Below are 23,054 nucleotides of genomic sequence, written 5' to 3' on the forward strand. Positions count from 1 at the left end.
CAGACGTGAGGGAATAGGAGCTTGATGTCTGCCAGACTGGCGGACAGAGGGAGAGGCAGAAGTGTGGGTCACAGAGCCCACAGCACCGTAGTGCACGCCTGGCACCACCACGTGTTACCAGGAGCTGCCCCCTTCTGGCTGTAGGTACCAGACACTGTCACCACGGTCACCCTGGGGAAGCCACCCCAAAAGCAAAAGTTGTGCTCGAGATGATGAACACTTCTGAGAGACCACTGTGGTCATTCTGGAAATTAAGGAGAAACCTTTATTTTCAACAAAAGTGCCCAGGAGAGATGGTTCATTGATCCACTAGGAAAGAGTCTCTCACCACTTACAGCACCAAAATATATATTTAAAAAATTAAAAAACACACAGCCCACCCCGCATACACACACACACACACCCATCTCCCCCAAAGCCACACGACCCAGACCAAACAGGAAGACAACCAAACTGAGTGCCCTCGCACAAAAGAAGTCTTTGAATTGGGGTTTACAAATTCATATAGTCTTTCCTATGAAAAAACAAAAACAAACCAAAAACCAAAGAGGGAAAGAAAACACTTCTACACGAAGGCCGGCTGTGATAGGGGGGAGGAGGACACGCTGTCCTCCTGGATGCTGACAGAACAAGACGGTCATCAGTGCTGCCTGGTGCTCTGAGCGGGGCCTCGAGTGGACTAGCGGCCCTAAGATGAGGCGCCTTCAGGAGCTGAAGTGCCCAGAACGCTGAGCACACGCCATGGGGCAGTCCTTGCCGGCCTTCCAGAAGAGACAGTATCTTGCACTGGGAGTTTTCCAGTGCTTAAAAGGGCCACTTTCCCTTTCAAAATGATGCTGGGTCAAAAAAAAAACCAAAAAACAAAAACACAAACAGTAAAAGAAGGGAGAAGAAAGTCCTCTGCTGCCGTAAAAATCTTCAGTCCCAGGTGGCGCCCGCGGGCCCAGGGCCATGCAGCGGGGCCCCACACAGACTACTTGGGCTCCTCGATCACGCCTTTGCTGAGGTCTGTCATTTTAGGGTATTTTACTTTCTTCTGGTCCAGCTCATTCTGAGCCCAAAGGAGTAGTTTCAGCAACTTTGCCAGCTTGGGTGTTGACTCACGATTCTCGTAATCCAGGACAGCTTGGTTCACTTCACTCCACACCTATAAAATGGACAGCCAATAAAAACCACCTCACACACAGAGCACCTGCAAAAAGGATCCATTATAAGATGCATCTTATACGTCTTCAAAACCATTTTTATCTGAGAGGCTGGCTACTTATTTAAACAAACATGAAGCCTGTGACCGTTGGGCACTCTGGGGATGTAAAACACTCCCTGGCCAGAGGGGCACACGGTATGGTCAGCAGATGTCACCTCTGGCTGGGCATGAGGGGACTGGCAGGGAGGAGGGACCAGTTCCACCCAACAAGCCCTAGGAGGACACCTGATGTGGACCCCAAGGACATCCTCTTTTCAGGGCAGTGAGGGCAGTGGAGAAGGGGAACTGTGGTCAGGGAGCTGCCCTGTTGGTGGGAACATAGAGGTCATGACAGAGTGCAAAAAAGTATCCAAAGCAAGTGTGGGATTTTCATCAAAAGATACTTGGAACATCTGTTCCTAAGAGTCTCCACACAGTAAGCCAGCTCAGATTAAAAAAAAAAAAAACAAGCAAAGAGGCTTAACTATCGTTTAAGGGTCTCTACACCCTGGGCTCCTAGTATGACACAAGTGTGGGGCCCTCCCAGCAGTGTCCCGGTCACACCACACACACCACCCAGTTTCCTTGGAAATCCTGCCCTGAATATCCACAGAGGGTGTGGATGGAAGCCCTCTGGAGCCCACCTTCTGCCTCTGCATCATGTTGAGCAGGTCTCCGAAGGGGGAGTCCTCGGGGTTGTCAAAGGCCAGCAGGGCCAGTGTGCGCTCCATCTCGGTCAGACACTCGCGGCTTTCCTCACCCTGCTCAGCCAGCTGGGTCTGTGCAAACTCCAGCGCCGCCTCTGTCTCCCGCTGGCGGATCAGCTCGATCAGGTGTTGTTGCTGGTTGGGGGCCAGGCAGACAGGGGTGAACACCTTGCGCCCAGCAAGCGACACCCCCCACCCCAGGGCTGCACCTGCTTTGTATGAAAAGGGCCTCTCAGAGGACAGAACTGTTGAGTACTCCAAGCTCCTGAATTTGTACTTTCAAAGCAAGAAACAGCTTCTGAGATACATGGCAGAGCAGCTAACCTAAGCCCCTTCCCTCGTCAATTACAGCAATATTCTAACGAAATTAGCCTCGTTACCTCTCACTAACAGAAAGCAGCTGTCCCCAAGCTTTCTGGAAAAGGGATTGGCTACCTACTCCAGTATTCTTGCCTAGGTAACTCCATGGACAGAGGAGCCTGGCGGTCTACAGTCCACAGGGTCGCAAAGAGTTGGACATAACCGAGTGACTAACACGTTCACTTGCCAAGCTTTCTGGCACCAAAGACCTGTTTTGTGGAAGACAATTTTTCCCCTGGACTGGAGTAGGGCGGGGATGGTTCGGGATCACTCAAACACGTTACGTCTATTTTGTCCTTTATTTCTAATGTAATGTTGCCACTGACCCAATAGGTTTGTGGCCCGAAAGTTGGGGATGGCTAACATGAAGAACCTTAATTCATCAAGTGTCTGCAAACAACTCACTTGCAGATGGAAGTAGAGATAGCGGTTTGTGTCCAGCAGCTCTGGGTGGAGGCTGTTGATGAGCGCAATGGCCTCCTGAATCTGGCCTTTCAGTATCATCTCACGGATTTTGATTCGCTCGTCAAGTGTTTCTAGATCAACACTGGGTTCAATCCCAGATTCCATTCGAAACTTCTCCGCTGCCTCCTTAAAGCCCTCTGGAAACGAAAACTACCTTCACTGCTCAGAAAATCAGCAAGATACCAACACCAGGGCTTTTTATCCCATCCTGTGAGTGAAAACCTCTAGTAAGAACTGCACTTTCTTGGAATGTGGGATTCACACCTCTGTGACTTACCAGCTACACTTCCTTTCCCCCGCCCCGCCCAACTCTAACTTCCAGTCAGGGGAGGATGGGCGTTGAGGCCCCCGCACTAGGGTCCAGGCCTATGTGGAGAAGCTGCTAACCTGTTCCAGGGGCAGCACGGTGCCCTCCTACTGTGAATGAATACACAGTTTTTTCAATCTCAGAGACTGATGGGGGCTGAGGTCACTGGGAACTCCAGGAAGGAGACTTACTTTCTGGAGACATGTGCGTGTTCTTACTTCTGCAGAGTGACCCTCTCCTCCACAGGGTCAGGAGGATGGGGTGTTATCACAGAGCACTTGCATTTCCTTCCACAGGCCCCTCCCCCTTTCTTCTTTTGACTTGGACACACCTTCTAGGAACAGTCCAGTATCATTTACTAGACTGGCCAGAAGAGATTAATTACTTGGACTTTAAATGTACTTTTGCACATTGTTAATGATGTAGATCAGCTGTAGAAATGTCAAAGGCCAAGAAATAGGTTTTTTCTTTAGATCTCAGAGACCTGGAATAATGATTTCATCTCCAGAAGAGGACATCTCTTTAAAATGGTAGTTACAAGTTTGTTACAAGAACACTGAGTTTCCATGATGCCTGAACGCAACCTAACTTTCAGGGCCCTCCAGTGGTAAAGTCCTGCTTATGATCCCAGAAAGGGAGAATAGTGCCCAAGAGGCAGTACCTGTAGCACAGCCCTCACCTGTGACCAAGTAGTTCATGATGAGACGGTTCATGTCTGCTCGTTGGACATGTAAGTTATTGAGCTTTTCCATCCACTCATCCTTTGTGATTTCATCGGGTTTTTCTGTGTAACTCATTCTGATTTATTTCTACAGGGGAAAAAATAATATTTTAAGAATTGGTGAAGAATTCTCACAATTGTGATAATTTCAGATATTAACACAGTGACCAGGAACCAAAGGGTAGAGAGAGGGAAGACGCTTACAATGTGGAAAACAGCACATGCAGAGGGCCTGAGGCTCAAACACAGGTTCAGGGACCAGAGAGAAGGTTGGGGGGTTCAGAAGGCAGGATGAACATGAGGAAGAGAGCCAGGAGCCTGAGGACCAGGAGGTCAAGAGGTCAGTCTGGGTCAGATGAAGGCCCTCCAGGCCCAGTGGCTATCTATTAATAGATGGATGCTCCTCTAAAGAGCACAGGGTGGCATAGAGAGGTACAAGCTGAAGATTCACCTGCTATGATGTGTGTGCTCAAGACAAGCCATCTCGCACACCCTCCAGGCTGACAAAAATGAAGCAGCCTGACAACACCAAGTGCTCACACAGACATGTGCGTGGTCTCTTGAGCCCCTTTACCCTGTGGTGAGAATGGACTGCACAGCAATACACTCCGCACCACTCTGCAAGGTTGTGCGTGTGCGCTCCGCTCCTCACTCTTCTGCTAGCTGGGACCCCGAAAAACAGCCTACTGTGTCCCAGACACAGACAGGCCTGTGTGCACAGTCACTGTTCAGGATGGCAACATTATGGAGACTGCCCACCCAGGAGTTGGTCAACAGCAGCAGGGACAAGCAAACGATGGTTTATAGGACTGCAGTCCCGAAGGACCAAAGCCCTGGGGCAGACCAGTTTCTGACTTCAGAGTTGTTCAGGTTGTACAAAGACTATTTGGTACATGTATCACAAGACATCCTCCCTGGGGTCTGTGGCAGCACCCCACGATCGGACATGACTGCTTCAGTGAAACCCATGAGGATCACACGGAGTGGAATAGAAGTTACGAAACAGCTTTTGCGGGGTTGGGTTCTGCCATGAAATCAATTAAAAACAAGACTAAAAATTTTTGGTTTTCAAAGTTTTGTGGATTTTAGGACCACTGACTGTAGCAATGAAACAAAATTTACCAAAGCAGTTAAAATACATGAACAGGCCCACACAGGGGACTTAGAAACCAGCTGCATGAAGAGAGCAAGTTGCAGCACAGACTGAAGGGCAGCAGTTTTTTAAAGAACAAAAACAAGACAAGTTATACAATTTTTACTTAGTAGTAAATACATTCATAGCAAAAACCATTTGTTATTTTTTCAAGTAAGAGCGTGAACCTTGAAACTCAGGAGGTGGTTACCAGGGGAAAGGGAGCCCTGGGAGCCCCAGCAGGGGTGTCAGGATGGGTGGTGAGCCCACCCACTGTCCACTTCAGTTTTACCCTTTGTAACTGACATAGGTTTTGTGGATATTACTTTTTATAAAGCAAAGCACATGCTCAATTACCTCAATAAATAAAAGCAATTTAAAAGATGGCTCTGGTTTCCCAGTGGACATGGGATGGCTGTGGGGTGGTGAGAGCTGAGCAGGAAGACCGGTGAGGAGCCACCCAAACAGGAGGACAGCAGAGGAAGAATCAAGAGCACAGCCCACAAGACTGTGGACTGAGCCAATGGGCCTTGCTGCTGGACCCACCGGGAAAGGATAAAAGAAGATTCATTGACCATGGAGAGGTGTCAAGCTTGAGACCTTGGAGAATGGAGTCCCAGATGAGGAAAGACTGGGAGAAGAACAGGTTTGAGGAGTCGGGCGAGTTTGGGGTGACTATCAGACTCACAGTAGGAGAAGTCAAGCAGGCACCTGGATTACAGGTCTCAGTTGGGCGATGGAAACATTAATTAGGGCAATGTCCACCACAAAGTGACTGAAAGCCAAGAGTTCACCAGAGATCGCCCAGGGAGACAGTGTCGGTGGGGAAGCAAAGGGGAGCAAGAGAAAGTCCTCGGTCGTTGGGGGATCCCATGCCCAACTCTGATCCGCAGAAGAGAACTTGTCTGAGACAAAACAGACAAGTTTTGTGTGAGGGGCCGTCCCCTCACACAAGGTCATTTCTCTAAGCTGCGGCCACTAGCGCAACTCACCGCAAACTCTCACTCATGGGCGACAGAGCAGTACTGGAAAGTTAACAACTTTGCAGAACCGGCCCATTCTGTTTTGTGTAGGAAAAACTGAGCACCTAAACACCCCACAAACAGTACGGACAGCGAGGAACCCTTCGCCCCACGAGCAACGTCCTGTCTCTTGCTCGAACGCGGTCCTGGTGCAAACAGTTCCCGCCGCAGACCTGTGCGACTTGCGGAGAACTATCATCTCCCAGCAGGCGTCGCCGCCCCTCAAAACACGCTCCATCAACAAACACCGAGTCCACGCCCGGACTCCGCCGCCTTAGGAAGAGGAGACAGTTGGACCTGGAAACTCTTGAGGGCGCCGCCTCCCCCGAGAACGCGGCCCGAGGACACCTGCTCGGACGTCCGAAACTGGCAGGCACCCTGCACGGTCGGCCGGCAGGAGCAACCCCGCAGCCTGGTCAGCCTCCTCACCGGCCCGCCTCGATCCCTCCCTGGCCCCGACCCCATCCCAGCCCTCCGCCTCCCGGCCGCCGCACTCCGGCGGGGACGCTAGGCCCGGCCGCCTGGGCTCGCCGCGGCCATCTTACCGTGCGGATCCCGCCTGCCGCGCTGCGCGGTCTCCGCGGCCGCTCGAAGGGCCCGGAGGGGCCAGGCGGGGAGGGGGAGGTGGCGGCTCCGGGGTCTGGGAGGCGGAGGCGGGGGCCGCGGCGGAGGCGGAGGCGGGGGCGGGGAACGGGAGGGCAGACGCACCGGCGGCCGCCCCCTCAGCCACTTCCCGCGAGATCGCGAGGTCGCGAGCCGGGAGCCAATCAAATGCTTTCACGAGGGGGCGGGGTGCGGCGGCCGCCCGGAAACGCGGAACTCCAGCTTCCGTCCTTGCGCAGAACTCTCTTCACGGCGCCTTCGCTCTACGGATTGGCGCGAGAGTCAAAAGGCATCGGCTGCCTCTGGCTAAGATGGCCGCCGTGGAGGCGTCGTTGTAGGGGAACTTCGCGCCGGGACGGCGACATCTAGACTGAGGCTAAGGTCCCAGCGTCCTTCCCGTCGTTTGTGTAAGCCCGAGGGCATGGGGCGGGGAGTGGGTACAGGCGCCGGTGCTCCGCGCAGCCCCGAGGAGGGGACCCTCCCGACCCGGTGCTTGCCTTCGCGCAGGCCCGGGAGGAGCCGCCCGAGCGCGGACGGCGGGAGCTCTCAGTTCCGACGGTTGGGGTGGGCTCCGGGGCACGCGACCGCGGCGGGAAGCGCACACTAGCTCACTCCAGAACAAGTCTACAGGGCCAGACCTGCCCTCGGGGAACCTCCCACGGGGCCCGGCGGTCTTTCCCGCCCGTGGTTCAGAATTCGCGCTCAGGTTGGGCGGGGACCGCAGGCCTGTGCAACTGGGGCTTCGAGGTGCTGCGGCCGCTGCCCTAGGAGCGGGGCGGGGGGTCTTCCTGCCCTGCGGCCGGGGTCGCGGAGGTGCAGGAAGACATTCACGCGTTTATTCGGTTATTATTGTGAGTCCACGGGAGAAAAGGACAGATTACGTCAGAGCAGGGTCTCATTTTCCAGGTCAGTTCAGTTGTGTCGCGCAGTCGTATCCGACTCTTTGCGACCCCGTGGACTGCAGCACGCCAGGCTTTCCTGTCCATCACCAACTCCGGGGCTTACTCAAACTCAAACTGTCCGTCGAGTCGGTGGTGCCATCCAACCATCTCATCCTCTGTCGTCCCCATTTTCCAGTTGCTGGAGAGTCAAATTAAAAGATTTTAGAATTCTTCGGGAAGGAAATTAAGGGGCAGCCCTTTATTCCATCCGATGAACTCCAGTGTCTTCCTGTTAAAAGTCAGGGTTAGATGGTTTCGTGTGATTGCGTGAAGTGCAGTGGGACTTGTTGCAGAAAGTAAGTGCAATTTGGTAAACAGATTAGACAAAGACGACTAATTGTGGAAATTTCCCGTCAGTGAACTGAGCTAAATCTGCAAGTCCAAAGCTTTGGCCCTAATCTATTTAAAATGCAAATACAGTGTGTCTGCAATTACATCCCTTTCAGGCACTTAATCCTCTGAACAACTTTACACACCAGCTTTACAGTGGGCGAGGGGTGCAGATTTGTAAAATTCTTTTCAAGGGTGCACAGCATAAATCTGGTACCCTAAAGAGCTAGGGTGTTCCAGTCTAAAGAAGGTTCAGCTGCGCCTTCTCTGCGGGTCATAGGTTAGTGGCCCCTCACCCCCAGAAGTGGTCTTGCTTCTCTTTAATTCTGTCCAGATGCTGACTTCCTATTGAAACCCATACCGCAGGCAGGGTCATCTCTCTTGTCCCTGGCCCCCTCTTCACACCCATCAGTGACTCCCCAGTTGCCTGTGCAGACTGAGCGCAGCTGAAAGCCTCAGCACCCTGCCCTTCCTCTGGGCTCTCAGGAGATGGGTCTGTGTGCAGCACTCCTAGGCCAGTGCCTAGGAGTGGGAACACCATCCAGACAAGTAGAGTGTCTTCCACTGCTTTGTGTTCCCCTGGTCCCTAAACAATCCCTTCGTTGCCTTCAGCACACCATTCTATGTCACTGATGCCTGATAGTGTCACAGTTCACCACCAACATGTGACCCTCCCAAGAGCTGAAACTTAACTAGTATGTGGCAGGGGTTCCGTAGATACTTGTTGATAATGTGGAGGAACAGATGAGTGAGTGAGGGTGAAGACCTTCGCTAAAAGCTGTCTCATTGGAAATGGACAAAGGACAGGAAGCAGCAGTCCGGGTGGAGTGAGAGTGGAAGTTGAGAATGGCGCTGAATCACAGATCGGCAGTCCATTATGAAAAAAAAAATTTATTAATTTCTGGCTTCTTGAGGGTTTTCCCTAGTTGAGGTGTGCAGGGTTTTCATTTCAGTGGCTTCTCTTCTTGCAGAGTGTGGGCTCTATAGTGCACAGGCTTAGTTGCCCTGAGACATGCAGATCTTCCCAGATCAGGGATCAAATTGGCGTCCCCTGCATTGACAGGCAGATTCTTAGCCTCTGGACTACCAGGGAAGTTGAGCAGTTCTTTAAGGAGAGTTGTTAAGGTTTATTAGTTTTAAAGGAGCATGCAAGAATTATTTTAAAGTGTAATGTGTTTTGAGAATAAAATACACTTTGCCTCCTTTAATCAAATCCTGGACTATTCAACGACCAGGTCTCAGGCACATTTTACAGAACCGCAGTGTTTTGGAGGGTGTTTCTGTCTTACTCTCAAACCATCAAAGCATGAAGTCAAACCTCTGAATGCTGGAGCCCTGCTTTCCAGGGAATTTGGCAATCAAACCTGTTTCTTCAGAGTAAGGCATAAGCTGATTGGACATTGCTCCTCAGAATTGTTATCGGTTCTTGTTGTTGAGTTGCTAAATCATGTCCGACACTTGTTGACCTCATGGACTGCAGCACACCAGGCTCCTCTGTTCTCCACTATCTCCCAAAGTTTTCCTAAATTCCTGTCCTTTGAGTTGGTGATGCTGTCTAACCAGTAATGGCTCGATGTCCTTACCACTAGTGGGCAGTAAACTCTAAAAGGTCAAGTGCCATAGCCTTGACTTTACTCAGGGTCTTGTTCTCAGGTTCATCCTGAAACTGTTGAAAGGAGTAAGGTTGCTCCTTTACTTGAAAGTAAAGTTACTCTTTAGTTCTGCTGCATGTGTCCAGGTGAATTAGCTGAATGAAGACCCTGTGAAGCATGTGTCATGGGGTCTGAGATGGTCGCCCTCCCCCTCCCTGCTGGACTGTATTTCCCTTTCTGGATTATACCACTAAACCAGCAAGCACTGGTTATGTCATCAGTTGATTTCGATGGGTAAAGTAATATTTTAGAGTAATATTTTTCTTGAGTTTTTAATTCCTGCAGAGGATGTAACATAAACTGTGTCCAGCATTGGTGCTACCTAAAACACGTGGGGTGGGTTGAAGGCTGGGCTGGACAGTGGGGCACAGGCAGCAAGCTTGAGTGGCGGTTTACCTACCGTGTCCAGTCAGTGGGCTGTTTGCAGACCATCTCTGCTGAAACTCTCCATTTCCTTCCCTCCTGCCTGGAGAGGGCTTTGATAATTACATTGGTTATAGATACAGACACATGCACGTGTGTATATAAACACCTATAACATATATGCACAGATGTTGAAAATTTATCTGTATATGCTTTAAGGGGTTTCTTGTTTTTGTTTGGTTTTGGTTGTTTTGTTTTTGCATGAGCCCAGATGTCTGATATGGGAGATAGAACACTGAATAAAGATGAGCCATTGTTTCAATTGATAACCATGTGTTCCTTTTTTAAAAACACTTGCCAAATTTTGTTTTTTTTTTTCTTTTTTTGACTTTAAAATCCTCCTATGTTTACTCTTTAAATGCTTTTACTTTCCATTGGAATGAGAGGAACTTTTGTATGCCGGACAGAATCCCAAGATTTTTCATTTTTATGTATAGTTGTAAAAGACAACATTCTTGGTCTCCTATATTGATTTGTTGAAATTTCAGAATAAAACCTTTTGGGTATCTTTTTGAAATTTCCTAATAGCTCGACTTGTGTTATTCTTGTTGAGATTTCCTTCCAATACACTTTTCTCACTTTCGCCATTTGGTTTCTGTGATCCAGGCAAGCACAGGAAATTACATGGTTTTTTTTTTTTTTCTTTCCTCTCCTCTCCTCTCTCTTGGACAAATCCCAAAAGCCACTGTTAGGTCTGACTTTTGTGAATCTTTCACTTTTCAAGTATTTTAATTTTGGAAAAAATAATCTCTTAAAATGTAGCCAGTACAGTTACTTAGGGCTTCCCTGATAACTCAATGGTAAAGAATCTACCTGCAGTGCAGAAGACCAGTTCAGTCCCTGGGTCAGGAAAATCCCCTGGAGAAGGAAATGGCAACCAGGTCCAGTATTCTTGCCTGGAAAATCGCGTGGACACAGGAGCCTGACGGCCTACAGTCTATGGAGTCGTGTCTGACGCGACTTAGCGACTAAACAACAACAGTTATTTGTCAACGCGTACTTGCGTCTGAGGACTGGCGGCTGTGGCCCTGCTCTGGGGCCTTCCTTGTCCCAGTTGACCATCCCCTGCCACCCTGTGGAAGGAGGTTCCTGTTCCTGCTCACCAGCCACCTTCGGAATTCGGTTCAGATCTGTGGGCCTGTTTCGCCTTTCTCCTTTGTCACCTGCTCTTCTGGTGTGACGGACGAGCTTGTGAGGAAATGCTGAATCTAGGCACAGTGTGGCGGAGGCAGCACCCCACGTGTTGTGTCTGCTTTACTCTTAAACTGCTTTTTTGTCAAAACCACTCTTCTGTGAAAGGAGTTGATTTTTCTGTCTTTTTTTATTTGGTGTGTTCTTTTAGAGACTCAAGATGAAACTAGCCAGCAAGGAAATACAGTTCTTATGCCTCATACTTACTAAAATATTTCTTCTGAAGTTAGCTATTTACTTTTCACTAAATTTGTGGGGAAAGTAGTCTCAGTATCAGGAGCCATTCTGAAAGGTAGGAGTAACCAGCGTTGTTCTGAAGTCTGAGCCCTGGAGCCCATGGCCCCTGGGGTTAGAGGGCACAGGCGTTAGCTATTCAAAAACACCCAACGCTGACCAAGGCCAGGGAGGAGGAGCTAAGGGGACCATGACTTTGGCCCTTGGTTTCCTCTCTTCTTCCAGACATCTCTCCTCCAGCCCAGAACTGGGTCTGAGTTTGGGTCCAGATTCACTGGGGGCCTTGCCCCAGGGCCAGGCAGTGGGCCCCACCATTGACCCCAACTTCCTGACCCCTTCTTGGCCTGCCTGCAGGGTGGGTGCTAGCCTGTTCACCCTTGAATTCTGAACAAGAGTAACAATAAAGTAACTTGGCTGCTGCCTCATCTGGTTGTAAATTGTCCTTGGAGAGGGTCTTGACACACACTACCTTGTCTCTAAGGGTTGCACTTGACCACCAGGAGAGAGGGGTGCTTTGCTCAGGACCCTGCTTTCCACTGGGCTTTAACTCAGGGGTGAGAGGAGGCCAAATACCAGGACGCGGTCTTCTAAAAAGGATTGAGGACTCTTCCATTTGTGCTTTTCTGCCTTCATAAATTTTCTCAGAATTGTTCATGTGTGTTGGTGGCAGGACGTGGTGTCCACACATGTTGAGGATGCATCAATCGTACTTTTCCTATACTTTTCCTCAAAGACTGAAACCCGTTGAGGCCTTGAAGCTTGCTTAGCTTCCTAACCTCTGAACCACTGTTGTTGTCAGTTTCCTGAACTTCAGGATTTTTATTTGTGTGTTTGTGGTATTTGAGACAATTGGAGACTCCTTTTAAACCTGTTTGTTCCTCTGGGTTTAGCTATTAAAGTAAGTTTGTTAGGAGAAGGTATTCCTTAGCTGAAAGTGCAATGAAAGTGAAAGTGTTAGTTGCTCAGTCTTGTGTTTGCGGCCCTGTGGACTGTAGCCTGCCAGGCTCCTCTGTCCGTGGGATTCTCCAGATAAGAATACTGAAGTAGGTTGCCATTCCCTTCTCCAGGGGATCTTCCCGACCTAGGGATTAAACCCAGATCTGTATGTCAGGCAGATTCCTTACCATTTGAGTCACCAGGGAAGCCCCTTCTTAGCTAATAGACTTCAACTAAAAGTACCCAAACTGCAGTTCTAGAAATGCCTTTTTCACCAGAGAAGAGCAGCTCCTGTGAGGAGTGACAGCAGGTGAACTGAATTACCTGAAGAAGGACAAGGGCCTGACTCCTCCGACAGGTGGCAGATGCCTCTGAACCCTGGTAGCCCATGGTCACAGCCAGCTCCCGCTGGGAGATTAGAAAGGGAGGCCAGTTGCAGGGGTAGGTGGGGAGGTGCAGTTTCCTTTCCTCTACTGCCCGAGCGCCCACCTGAGCTGCCGCCCCCAACCCAAGCACTGTAGTGGCACAGGTGGGGCTTCCTGTTGGGGTCTCCTTTCTGTCCCCTGAGCTTTCTGCCCAGAGCTTCCTCTTGTTCCATCAGCAGCCCGATCCTCGGTGTCATTCACAGGACCCAGTGCCCACCTGAAGCTGCACACAAGTTAAAAAGAGACACAGATGTAAAGAATAGACTTTTTGGACTCTGGGAGAAGGCAAGGGTGGGATGATTTGAGAGAATAGCATTGAAACATGTATATTATCATATGTGAAATAGATCACCAGTCCAGATTCAATGCATGAGACAGGGTGCTCAGGGCTGGTGCACTGGGATGACCCCAAGGGATGGGATGGGGAGGGAGGTGGGAGGGGGGTTCAGGGTGGGGAACACATGTACATCCATGGCTGATTATGTCAGTGTATGGCAAAAACCACTACAATATTGTAAAGTAATTATCTTCCAATTAAAATAATTAATTAAAAAAAAAGAAAGTGAAAAGACAACACAGATTGGGGGGAAAAAAAATCTCACCTTTGTAGAAAGACATTGCTGCTGGGTTTGCTTCTTGTAAAGATTTTCAGCCAAAGAGGCTGGGTGGGGTTTCCCCATTCCAGCTCCCATTTAGGGAGCCTTTTGCAGGGAGCTTCCCCTGCACCCCAGCATGAGTCCCATTCAACAGACAGCTTGCCCAAGATCATACTGCTGGTTCAAGCCAGTTTCAATTCAATCTGTCATGTTTCTGAACTCACTACACTCATCTGGGACAAACCTGAAGACGTTCAAGATGTTGGAGTGTGAAGTTAGTCTGTGCAAGATCCCATGGAAGTGGTCCTAATGGAATCACACCAACAGAAACAAGCTGTGTTGGAATTCTTTGAAGAAAAGGGGCATTCTCTGAGAGCCTGGCAGGCAGTGTGGTCTTTCCAGATGTTTATTTAGAAGCACCCCTGCTCCCAGGCCCCTAGTACTCCCCTACGGAAGCACCTGGCAGGCCTCTGTAGGGTCTTGGGTCTTTACTACACACAGGGCACTTTTTGCCAAGGGGTTCCTGCTTTTAAGGAATGTGGAAGCAGGGAGCTGTAGAGGCAGTGATGGAGACAAAAGGCCTTCAGCCAAGGAGTTACTGTCCTGGGGCCAGCGTTCCAAGGTAGCAGGCGTTTCCCCTCTGAGGTCTGCTTGTTGAGTATTTGGGGAGGGGCAGGTGCTGGGGGACTTCCGTGGTGGCTCAGACGGTAAAGAATCTGCCCGCAATGCTGGAGTTGTGGGTTTGATCCCTGGCTTGGGAAGAGCCCCTGCAGGAGGAGCATGGCAACTGACTCCAGTATTCTTGACTAGAGAATCCCCGTGAACAGAAGAGCCTAGTGGGCTGCAGTCCATGAGGTTGCAGAGTCCAACGCGACTAAGCACGCACAGGTGCTGGGGTGTTAATTGATATTAGTCAGCACTGAGTGAAGAAAATCCAGGTGGAGGGTTATCATTTGTTAGATTCCTTTCCTTGCATTCCCCCCTAGGCAGCTGTGCCCGGTTGTGTGCTCTGAGGCTGGAACTGCCCCAGCGCTGAGCTGTTTGGCCCGGTAGGGAGCGGGCTCGAGTTCCAGAGAATCTGGGAACGCAGTCCGGCGGGAAAGGAGCGCGGCGCCTTGCTCCTTCGTCCGGGTCCCTGCCTTTTCTGCCACAAGCTGGGCCCAGGGTGGCCGACGGGAGCCGCGCCGCCTACGCTGCCAGCCTTGGCCCTTGGACTCGGCCACTGTGCGGCGCAGGGCAGGGGCGGGGCCTGAGCCGGCTTCCTCCTTCCGCCCGCCGCGCCGGGGCGCTGCTCGGGGAATGACTGGCCCTTCTACCCCCCGGCGTCTCGGTGGCCGGCGTCTTCCCTCCACTGGGAGCGCGGGCAGCCCCTCTACCTCACGCGTCTCGGTGGCTGGCGCCAACCCCGCCCGCCCACTCTGCGGCGCTCTGAGGAAATGGCTGCGAAACCCTGGAGACTTGCGGCCCACGGTGAGTGGCGGCCGGGGCGCCTGGTGTAGGGGCTACCGCCCCCGGAACCGCGTGGGACGGGCGGGGATGGCGGGCCCTGAGGCCAGCCAGCCTGGCCCCGCAGGGCCCGCGCCCGGTCGCGCTCTGCCAAGCGGAGAAGATGGCGGCGGCCGCGGGGAGGGGGAAGGGAGGGCCGCGCGGGCCGTGGGCTGGAGGGGGGCGGAGGGCGCCGGCCTGCTGGGCAGGGTCCACTCCGAGGGGCCGGGCCCGGTCCACTCGCTGCGGGCGTGTCCCAGGGGCCGGATCGTGGTCGGAACGGATTGAAGTGCGCCAGCAGGATGCCGCCCGGTGACCCACAGCGGGGTGACCCTAGAGCCGGGCGATGCTTTTTCCTAGAAGTTCCTGGTCTAGCTGCTGGTCCGAGGAAATGATTCTGCCTAGGATTGAATTCCCCCCCCGCCCCACCCTTTTTTTTTTTTTTTTTTTTTAAACCAGGGTAGTTTCTCTAGACATTTTAAAGGAGGTGAAGTTTCCCTGCCGGTCTTTTTTTTTTTTTTTTTCCCCACCCTAAAGTGTGGTTTTTGTCGCTTTTGTTTCTAGTCGACTACTGTTGTAAAGGATAACATTAGGACAGTTGTGTGGTATTTGATGCTATATGAAGCGAAGAACAACAAAAAAGATTCAGAAAATCGATTTCATTTTTTGAAAGAGTATGTGCCTAGCCGTAAAATGCAGATATGTAGCTTTTATTGCGCCACTTGTCGATTTGATATAAGATTCAAATTTATGTTGTATTTTATCCTCTGGTCGACCTCACAGTAGAAAGGGATAACTTTCATCTTCCCCAGGAGATGTGCCCCACCATCCCCTTTCTGGCTCAGGCCTGTGGGTCCTGATCCCACGCCCTCTTTTGCTTTCTCTCTGTTCTTTCTTGGGAGACCCTGGAGGTCAGGGCAGGTTTTCTGCTCTGAATCCAGCACCCCAATCAATGAGCTCAGAGGTGAGACCTTACAACAACAGCATGTGAGTGAAATTGAAGATACTGTTTAATTTGTGTGTTGGTCTTAGGTAACATCCGTGTAATTTGTACACTTGATGGAGTGAGATTTGAGCCTCATAATCTTAGGCATTTTGCAGGAGGGAAAGGCAGATGTTAAGATCTTTTCAGTGTGTTTATGTGTTCACATACCTCATTGTACCTGTTGGTTGGTGTGGGGGAGGTTGAGCCTCCCATTTGGCAAAGTTCGCAGTGGGCAGTCCACCCAGGCTGACCCTGTTCTGAGCAGTTTATGTGTGCTCATTCGTTTCAGTGACTGCGATGCTTCTGTACCTGTTCTGTGTTCTAACCTCCAAGAAGCTAGGCTTGCCCAAGATGGAATACCCGGGTTCTAACTGGGCCTTTGGGCCAACCCCAGACAAATGTTCTTCGATTTTCTCAGAGCTATGTAGTTCTGGTTTCAACGTGCTTCCAAGGAAGGTGCTTTAGCTGGAGACTTGAAGGAAATAAGATCTGTCACGTTTAGGAAGACTTCTCATTGAAATCAGCAAATATTTATTGCATCCTGTGTGCCAAGCACCCTGGCTGTAGCAGAGACCAGAAGGGTGGCATTCACAGGACTGGAGACTTGCAACAGGGAACTAGGAGGGTTGCCAGCCATGTAACTTGGAGCCTGGGGCCCTTTTTGGCACTTGGGGTTGGCGAATAGATATAACTGTCTGTATGACTGGCCCACTTTTTCCCACTTTTAACACGGCATAGGTGTGTCAAGGGTTACCTGCGGAGACCCAGCCCCAACCCTGTTGTGAAACTCCTTGCCTAACTCACTTCCTAAGCATTCTGTTTCCTAGGTGGTTGTGTTCTTGCAGACTTATATTAGTAATGAGTTTAGGAATAAGGTGTATCTTTAACTTAGTTCTGATTTTCCACCAAGAACTATCCTTTATTAGTATTTGATTATTCAGGTTGTTTCAAGTGAAGTGAATTATGCTCTGATAAGAAAGGGCACAAATTAAAAGTTGTGCAGTTGGCCGCTGTCCTTACTGTCTGCTGGTTCCCACAGTGACCTTTGCTTTCTGGCCAGCCGTGCCCCTCACAGCACACATGCCTGTGTGAACCTCAGAGTGGCTTGGTGAGGAAGTGTGTCATGGTGCCCAGTGCTTTGGGTGGGCCTTCGTGAGGGTGGAATTTGTCTTCGTGTTGAGGAGGGGATGAATTGGAGTGGCAATTTGGGATCCCATCTTCTTTATTACTGTGGAGTTGTGGGACCTGCTGTTGACGCTGTAAGTCTTTCTATGACCATAGAGGCCTCAGAGGTGCTGAGCCCCTTCCCAGGCAGCCCACAGACTGGGTCTCTTTCGTATGTGTTTTCCAGATGTTCCAGGTCCTGGTGGTTTTATATTCCTGTTAACAGGACGTGTTTTTCTTTTTTTACACACTTGTCCCAAGATCCCTGGTGACTTCCTTCCACTTGGCTCCTGAGAACCAGGGTTGAGTTTTTCACAGGCCGACTCACTCGTCCTTGGGTCCCTGAAATGGCACTGTTTCCAATAGCAGACTGATTTCTCACACACCTGGTGGCCTTGGGCATCCTTTAAGAAAACTTTCCTTAAACAGTCCTTTGTGCACTTCTTATTTAGACGGGTGGTGTCTTTAACAGTGGATACCTAACATGACCCTGTTTATGGCCAGCATCCACTAATGTGTGTTAATTCCATTGCAGAATCTCCACGATTAGCAGTTAATGGGCACATACTACTTGGGAAGGGATAGGCCAAACAGTCCTCACTTGATGTGACGTGCTCACACCTCCTGGAGTCTCTTGTTCAGGCCTTTTTTTTTCCCCTTAACTTCTAATTTATCCTCCTACCCAAGCATGCACTTCCATCTGGTAACCGTAACTTTGTTTTCTATGTCTGAGTTTATTGCCGTTTTGTAAGTAGTTTTTCTGACTTAATATGATAATCTCTGGGTCCATCCGTGTTGCTGTAAATGGTATTATTCTTTTCTTATGGCTGAGTAATACTCTGTTGTATACAGACACCATATCTGCATTATCCATTCATCTGTTAGTGGATATTTAGGTTGTTTTGTGTGTCAGCTGTTGTAAATAGTCCTGCAGTGAATGTTGGGGTACATATATCTTTTTTAATTAGAGTTTTCTCCAGATATATGTCCAGGAGTGGATTACTGTTTTGTATGGCTGTAGTCCATGGGGTCGTAAAGACTTGGACACGACTGAGCAACTAAGCACACAGCACAGTATGGTGACTGTCTTTTTAGTTTTTTTCCTCTTTTTGAGTCATATAATTGACCCTTGAACAACACAGGTTTGACCTGTCCAGGTCCACTTGCACAGGGCCTGCTTTTAAGTAGTAAGTACTATACGGTACAGCACAGTCTGCATACACAGAGGCCAGACATAAGTTATATGTGGGTTATCAGCTGTGGGCAGATTGGGAGCCCAATTTGTAAAGCAGCTGTTTCTCTCACGGGTATCAGACTTGGGTGCTGATACTTAGGTGTTGTGGTTTTGTTTTTTCATATGCTGATGCAGACGTGTAAGTGATAATTAATATACCTTTACAGCAGGAAGGTAAATGGGGCCTCCCCCAGTATAAAGACAGCTGTACTGTGTTTGGGTTGCAAAGATAAATTTATACATAGAAAACAAGACAATATACAAGAACATAAAGAAAGCAGAGACCCCAGAAAGTAGCAGCCTCTGGAAGCCCAGTTACGGCTGTGGACATGTTTGTGAGCTTGGTTTTGGGGGGTGGCGGGGGGCGGGATGGGGGCAGGCAGTATGTCTGGGAACTGGATGTAACCTCCTGTTCCACTCACGGGCATGGGGCTCTTTCCATGGCAGAGGCTCTAGGGTTCATCCTGCTCTCATTACAGTCTTAGTAGAGAACACCATCACGTGAATGTTTCCGGATTTCTTTCAAACTGGTCTCCTGGTGATGGTCATAGATTTGTGTCCATGCTGGGAGCACCCTCATAAACACACCTGCTCTTGCCTAGTTCTCTCTGCCAGGTCGCAGTGAAGCAGCCACCCCTGGGGGGAAGAGAGATGCTGCCTGCTCTGTACTGAGCACTGGGGGGCCCTTGATAAATGTTCATAGACTATTCACGAGGGCCTGTTTTCCCAGCCACTCACAAGCAGGCATTGTCATTTTCATAAACTAGCCATTTATCCTACACTGACTGGTACTTGACGCTGTTGTTTCAGGTATCCTGTTAGGAAACTGAGGTCATAGTTGTCTATATATACCTGGGCAGAATGCCTAGCTGTTAGGTTTGCAGCTGGGGTTGAAGTCTGGGACACCCTTGGACTTAGGCATTAATCTGGGAGGGTCATGCTGTAGTCACTGAGGGTGGACACAGCTGACCCCTTGGTCAGAACCGGGGATGCTCAGCTGCACCAGGGGGAGTGGTCCCCCTGAGATGCCCCATTGAGACAGGTTAGTACAGCACTACCCATTGGCTCTTTAGGTTGTAATTTAAAAAGAGTTGACCCTTTCACAAGGTGTTCTAGTAGTAAGGTGGTCTCCTCAGCACATCCCTCACCCGGGCAGCAGTGGCAGCAGCTCTGGGGATCTGTAAAAATTAGTGGGACAGTCCTGTTGTTAAAACTGTTATTTAAGCTTGGACCTGCCCCACTGCCCGCCACCTCCCCCCGCCCCCCCCCCCCAGACCTAGACATTGGCCTCTGCTAATCTCAGAGAAAGAGGACAATTCCAGCTGAAGCGTACAGTGTGGGTCTGGACTTTGCGTGTCTGTGGTCTCCAAGTATCGTGCTTGCCCCATGGCCTGTGGCATGAGCTGCAGCTGCACTCGGGAAGCAGATGCTTGTGAGAGAGCAAGCTTTGTTTCTCCCCAACCACTTGCTCTTTGGACATGGGCGGCAGTCCCTCTGAATGCTGCAGTTTCATGATCAGTGCTTCTCCGTAATCCTGGAAAGGTGGTGTCCTGAGCCTCGCTGTCACGGCCCTGCAGTCTTATAGCCATCTGACATCACCCTTCATGTCAAGTAAATGCTGTCAGTTCTCAGACTGAGCCCTTTACACCTGAAATTAACAAGGACCCCAAGGGCTTTTGTTCCTGTTTTATCTATTGATATTTCTCATGGTTGGCATTAAAAATGAGACATTAAGTTTACTTCCTCACTTAGAAATAATAACAAACACCTGCATATTAACATAACTAACACTCTGTAGAAACTATGTTCCAAGATAAGGAACAACTTAATGAGAAAGGTGGTTTGGGGTTTTAAATGTCTGACTTAAGCAAGGGAATGCTTCTACATTCCAGCTATCATCATGCCAACATCATTTAGCTTCTGAAAAACTACCCTGCCCCTGAAAGGTCACAGAACACATTCGTGTTATTGTTCAGTCACTTTGCTACGTAGTGTTGTACAAATCGTTTGACCTTGGAGGCCTGCTGGAAGGTCAGGGGGCCACACTTTGAGAACCTCTGCCCAGATCATGATTAGAAATGCTCTTGTTGAGAAATGAGAATTGAAAGAGACAGTTGTCTCAACTTTTAACAGCTGGGGAATGGATTACTGCTAAGAAGATAGGCAGTGTCTTTGAATGCGGGGGTCTCAACCCTTCCCTTGCTTTGGGGGAAGAGTGGAATACGGCCAGTTTGCCATCCCCAGTGAGGAGGGTTCAGTGCACATGTCTCCCTCACAGTGGACCGCCTGGAATGAGAGACTTCTAGTGCGGCCAAGGTGCCTACTCGGTGAAGAGGTCTCAGGGGTGTTTTGCCTTTACTGTGAGATGTTCTCTCCTCACTGACAGCCTCCCACTGGACCCTAACTAGCAGCTCTTCCACCGTGAGACAGAGTCAGGGCCTGCACTGGGCACTGTGGGTGATGTGGGATCTTGCCCCTGCCATGGGAGTAGCCCACCCAGATGCACTCGGGACCTAGATGGACCATTGTAGATACAAGAGCAATAGGCAGGCAGTGGGGAGCTGGAGGGTCAAGGTTCTGTGTTAACAGCCACGGGACCTGGAGATGCAGGGGAAGCAGCTGCTGGGGTGCCTGCATGGATGGCTGTTCTGGAAGGTACTCCGTGCCCAGGTCCCGGCTGTGACCACACAGTCACTGTTGCCCTCTATCTTGGTTGGGGAAGGGGAGGCGTGGCGCCCATTTGGCACTCCATCCCAGTGCTGTCTGGGGGGATTTACACAGTAGACTTGATTTTCTGCAGCTCCAGGGGCAGGGGGCCTGGGGGCAGGGTGCCGGGGCAATTCGATCCTGGTGGCAGGGCCATGGGTGAGCTCTGGGGCCTCTTGCCAGGGCAGTGACCCTATCTGTGAAGGCTCAGGGGGTGCAGATGTGCAGACCACCACAGGAGCTTGTCCACAGTGACAGGGCCCTGTGGAGAATGGGGAGCCTCGTTTCCTCTGTGACCTCAACGTGTTCAGGTGGCTTATCTGGTCACAAGCCTGTGTCTTCACTAGAAACTGGGGAGAGACACTGGCGTGGCCACTGCCCACCTGCACACAGGGAGCTGGGGGCCTGACCTCACTGGAGTTTGGCCGAGGGAGACGTCGGTCCCTGCGAGCTTTTAAGCAAAAGGTTTTGTTTTTTGTCTCCACATGCCTATAAAGCAAAAACACCTCAGAAATATTAAACAGCAGGGTTGTTCCTAGATGTCTCTCTGTGGTTACGTCTTGAGAAGCTTGCCGTGCTGCGGGCACCTTTGATTCAGGGTAATTTTAGTAACCTCGGGGCTGTCCTGACGGGGCTCCTGAAGGACTGAAGTGCCATCTGTACATTCGAGTCAGGATGAGCATGGGGTCACCCACGGTCAGAGGACACCCACCCTTCAGGGTGTTTCTCATCATCTGAAATCCCTGGGCAGGCCATCAGTAGTGACTGCCCTGTTAATAAAAACAGAATAGTGAAAGGGGCATTAATTGGGAAAGCTTTTATTTTTTTTTCCCTGGTAGGTAGTTTAAAGAACTTTCAGCATCTTCTCAGTCCCTCTTCATCACAGCACAGAATTAGTCAGAGACGGAAGACACTTAACATGAAATCTCAGTAGCTGTGAACCTTGGCCTCACCTGGCAGAACCGTAAAGTAAGTTAGCACAGCCCAGAGTAATGAGGTAACCCTGTAGTTAGAAATACTTCGCGGTTGTGAGGTTTCGAGGACCAGCCTGTTTTGCTTCCACGTAGGGCAGGACAGATGTGTGCTTGCCTGTTACCTTCTTGAGAAACATAGCTGTTTGGTCGTTGTACTGTGAAAGTAGGCACTTCATTGCAGTTATATATTATAACTTAAAGTGTCTCAGAGAAATGAACTCTCAGTCCATAGACCTGAACATCTTTAAATGACCAAGACACAGTTATTTGCATGTTGTAAGTTTGTAGAAGCCGAGCCTTCAGATGTACCTGGCTGTAGAGTCCAGTGTCATGCATGTTGTTTGGGGAGCATGTCTTTTGTTCTCAAGAAAATCATTTCTGGCGGCTCATTTTTCAAGGGTTGGACAATCTGAAGGGAAAATTAAGTGGTGGTTTTAGACTAGTTTTGTGGAAGGAAATGTTTGTTCCTTTCTGACCCTAAAGTGTGAATACATGTTACTGCTTGACATGGATCCAGCGTGTCCTTAAGCAACTAGAAATGTCATGTTACAGATGTTCGTGTTATGTTTCAAAACCCTTCTGGAGGGTAGGCTCGGAAACCCTGTCCAGGGTCACAGCCTTGTGAGCAGGTCCCACCAGTGGGCATGTGCCACTGGCACAGAGGTTCCTGGCAGCCCCGCCCCCCTGCAAGGGGACAGAGGTGCCCGCAGAGCATCGCCGCTAGACTGCATTTTCCAGGAATGTGGCAGGTGTTTTCTCAAAGATACACAGTGTGAGTCTTGAAGAAAGCAACTGACAGTATTTGTTACTGATGAAAAAATGCCAGCTTAAGTGAAAATTAGAATTTTGAAAAATTTTTATCTGCCACCATGAGCTTGATGGCTTCCCAGTAAGGAAAAATATTTCAGGAGATGAATGCTGGCATTAGATGTGTCTCATACTGGCTAATGACATGTGCCAGTCTGTGGACTCTGCATGTGTGCATATGGGCACAAGATGCACTTAAATATGGCTAGGAAGGTGTGCAGAGTTCACAGATGTGGCTTCAGGTTCCTGTCACAACTGCTTTTTGTGGAAGTGCAATTTGTCAAGGTTTACTGTGGTATGAGGGAATGTCCGCAATTCTGAAAGTCTTTCTCAGGTTTAATTGTGGAAATACACATTCCCACTGAGCAAATGCTCTTTGGGGTCCTCAAGTTTTAGGGGTATCACGGGGCCTCGACAACAAAAAGTCGGAGTGGAGAGCTGCCTGGGAAGTGGGCTTCCACCTGTCCT

At 50.0% G+C, this 23,054-nt stretch overlaps 2 protein-coding genes across 5 annotated transcripts in view; one reads left to right on the forward strand and one right to left on the reverse strand.

Moving 5' to 3' along the window:
* Positions 1 to 242: 242 nt before the first annotated feature.
* Positions 243 to 6,643, reverse strand: GID8 (GID complex subunit 8 homolog). 2 transcript variants are annotated; one of them, XM_020889517.2, is made up of 5 exons: positions 6,446 to 6,643; positions 3,705 to 3,834; positions 2,659 to 2,855; positions 1,831 to 2,028; positions 243 to 1,147 (listed from the first exon to the last, which is right to left on the reverse strand). In XM_020889517.2, exons 2-5 carry the CDS (start codon positions 3,820 to 3,822, stop codon positions 974 to 976), a joined length of 687 nt encoding a protein of 228 aa, XP_020745176.1. In that variant the 5' UTR covers positions 3,823 to 3,834; positions 6,446 to 6,643; the 3' UTR covers positions 243 to 973. The 2 variants fall into 2 exon arrangements, with proteins under 2 accessions (XP_020745176.1, XP_020745177.1); XM_020889518.2 differs by lacking the exon at positions 6,446 to 6,643 and adding an exon at positions 6,074 to 6,310.
* A 114-nt stretch (positions 6,644 to 6,757) lies between these two features.
* Positions 6,758 to 23,054, forward strand: part of DIDO1 (death inducer-obliterator 1) — a 48,878-nt gene continuing 32,581 nt past the window's right edge. The window contains exon 1 of one of the 3 annotated variants that reach the window (XM_020889522.2): positions 6,758 to 6,910. The gene's annotated coding sequence lies outside the window, so the exon portion shown is untranslated. Of the gene's footprint in view, positions 6,911 to 14,572; positions 14,702 to 23,054 lie in introns of those variants that run through there. The other 2 variants (XM_020889521.2, XM_020889525.2) reach the window with 2 other exon arrangements.

The sequence above is a fragment of the Odocoileus virginianus genome, chromosome 9, assembly GCF_023699985.2.
Source record: "Odocoileus virginianus isolate 20LAN1187 ecotype Illinois chromosome 9, Ovbor_1.2, whole genome shotgun sequence".
Taxonomy (NCBI): domain Eukaryota; kingdom Metazoa; phylum Chordata; class Mammalia; order Artiodactyla; family Cervidae; genus Odocoileus; species Odocoileus virginianus.

Coding starts and splice junctions, on each gene's coding strand:
- GID8 (XM_020889517.2), bottom strand. CDS start 3,822: ATGAGTTACACAGAAAAACCCGATGAAATCACAAAGGATGAGTGGATG. Junction 2,856..3,704: donor CATGAACTACTTGGTCACAG/GTGAGGGCTGTG, acceptor TTTCGTTTCCAG/AGGGCTTTAAGGAGGCAGCG. Junction 1,148..1,830: donor ACATGATGCAGAGGCAGAAG/GTGGGCTCCAGA, acceptor TCCATTTTATAG/GTGTGGAGTGAAGTGAACCA.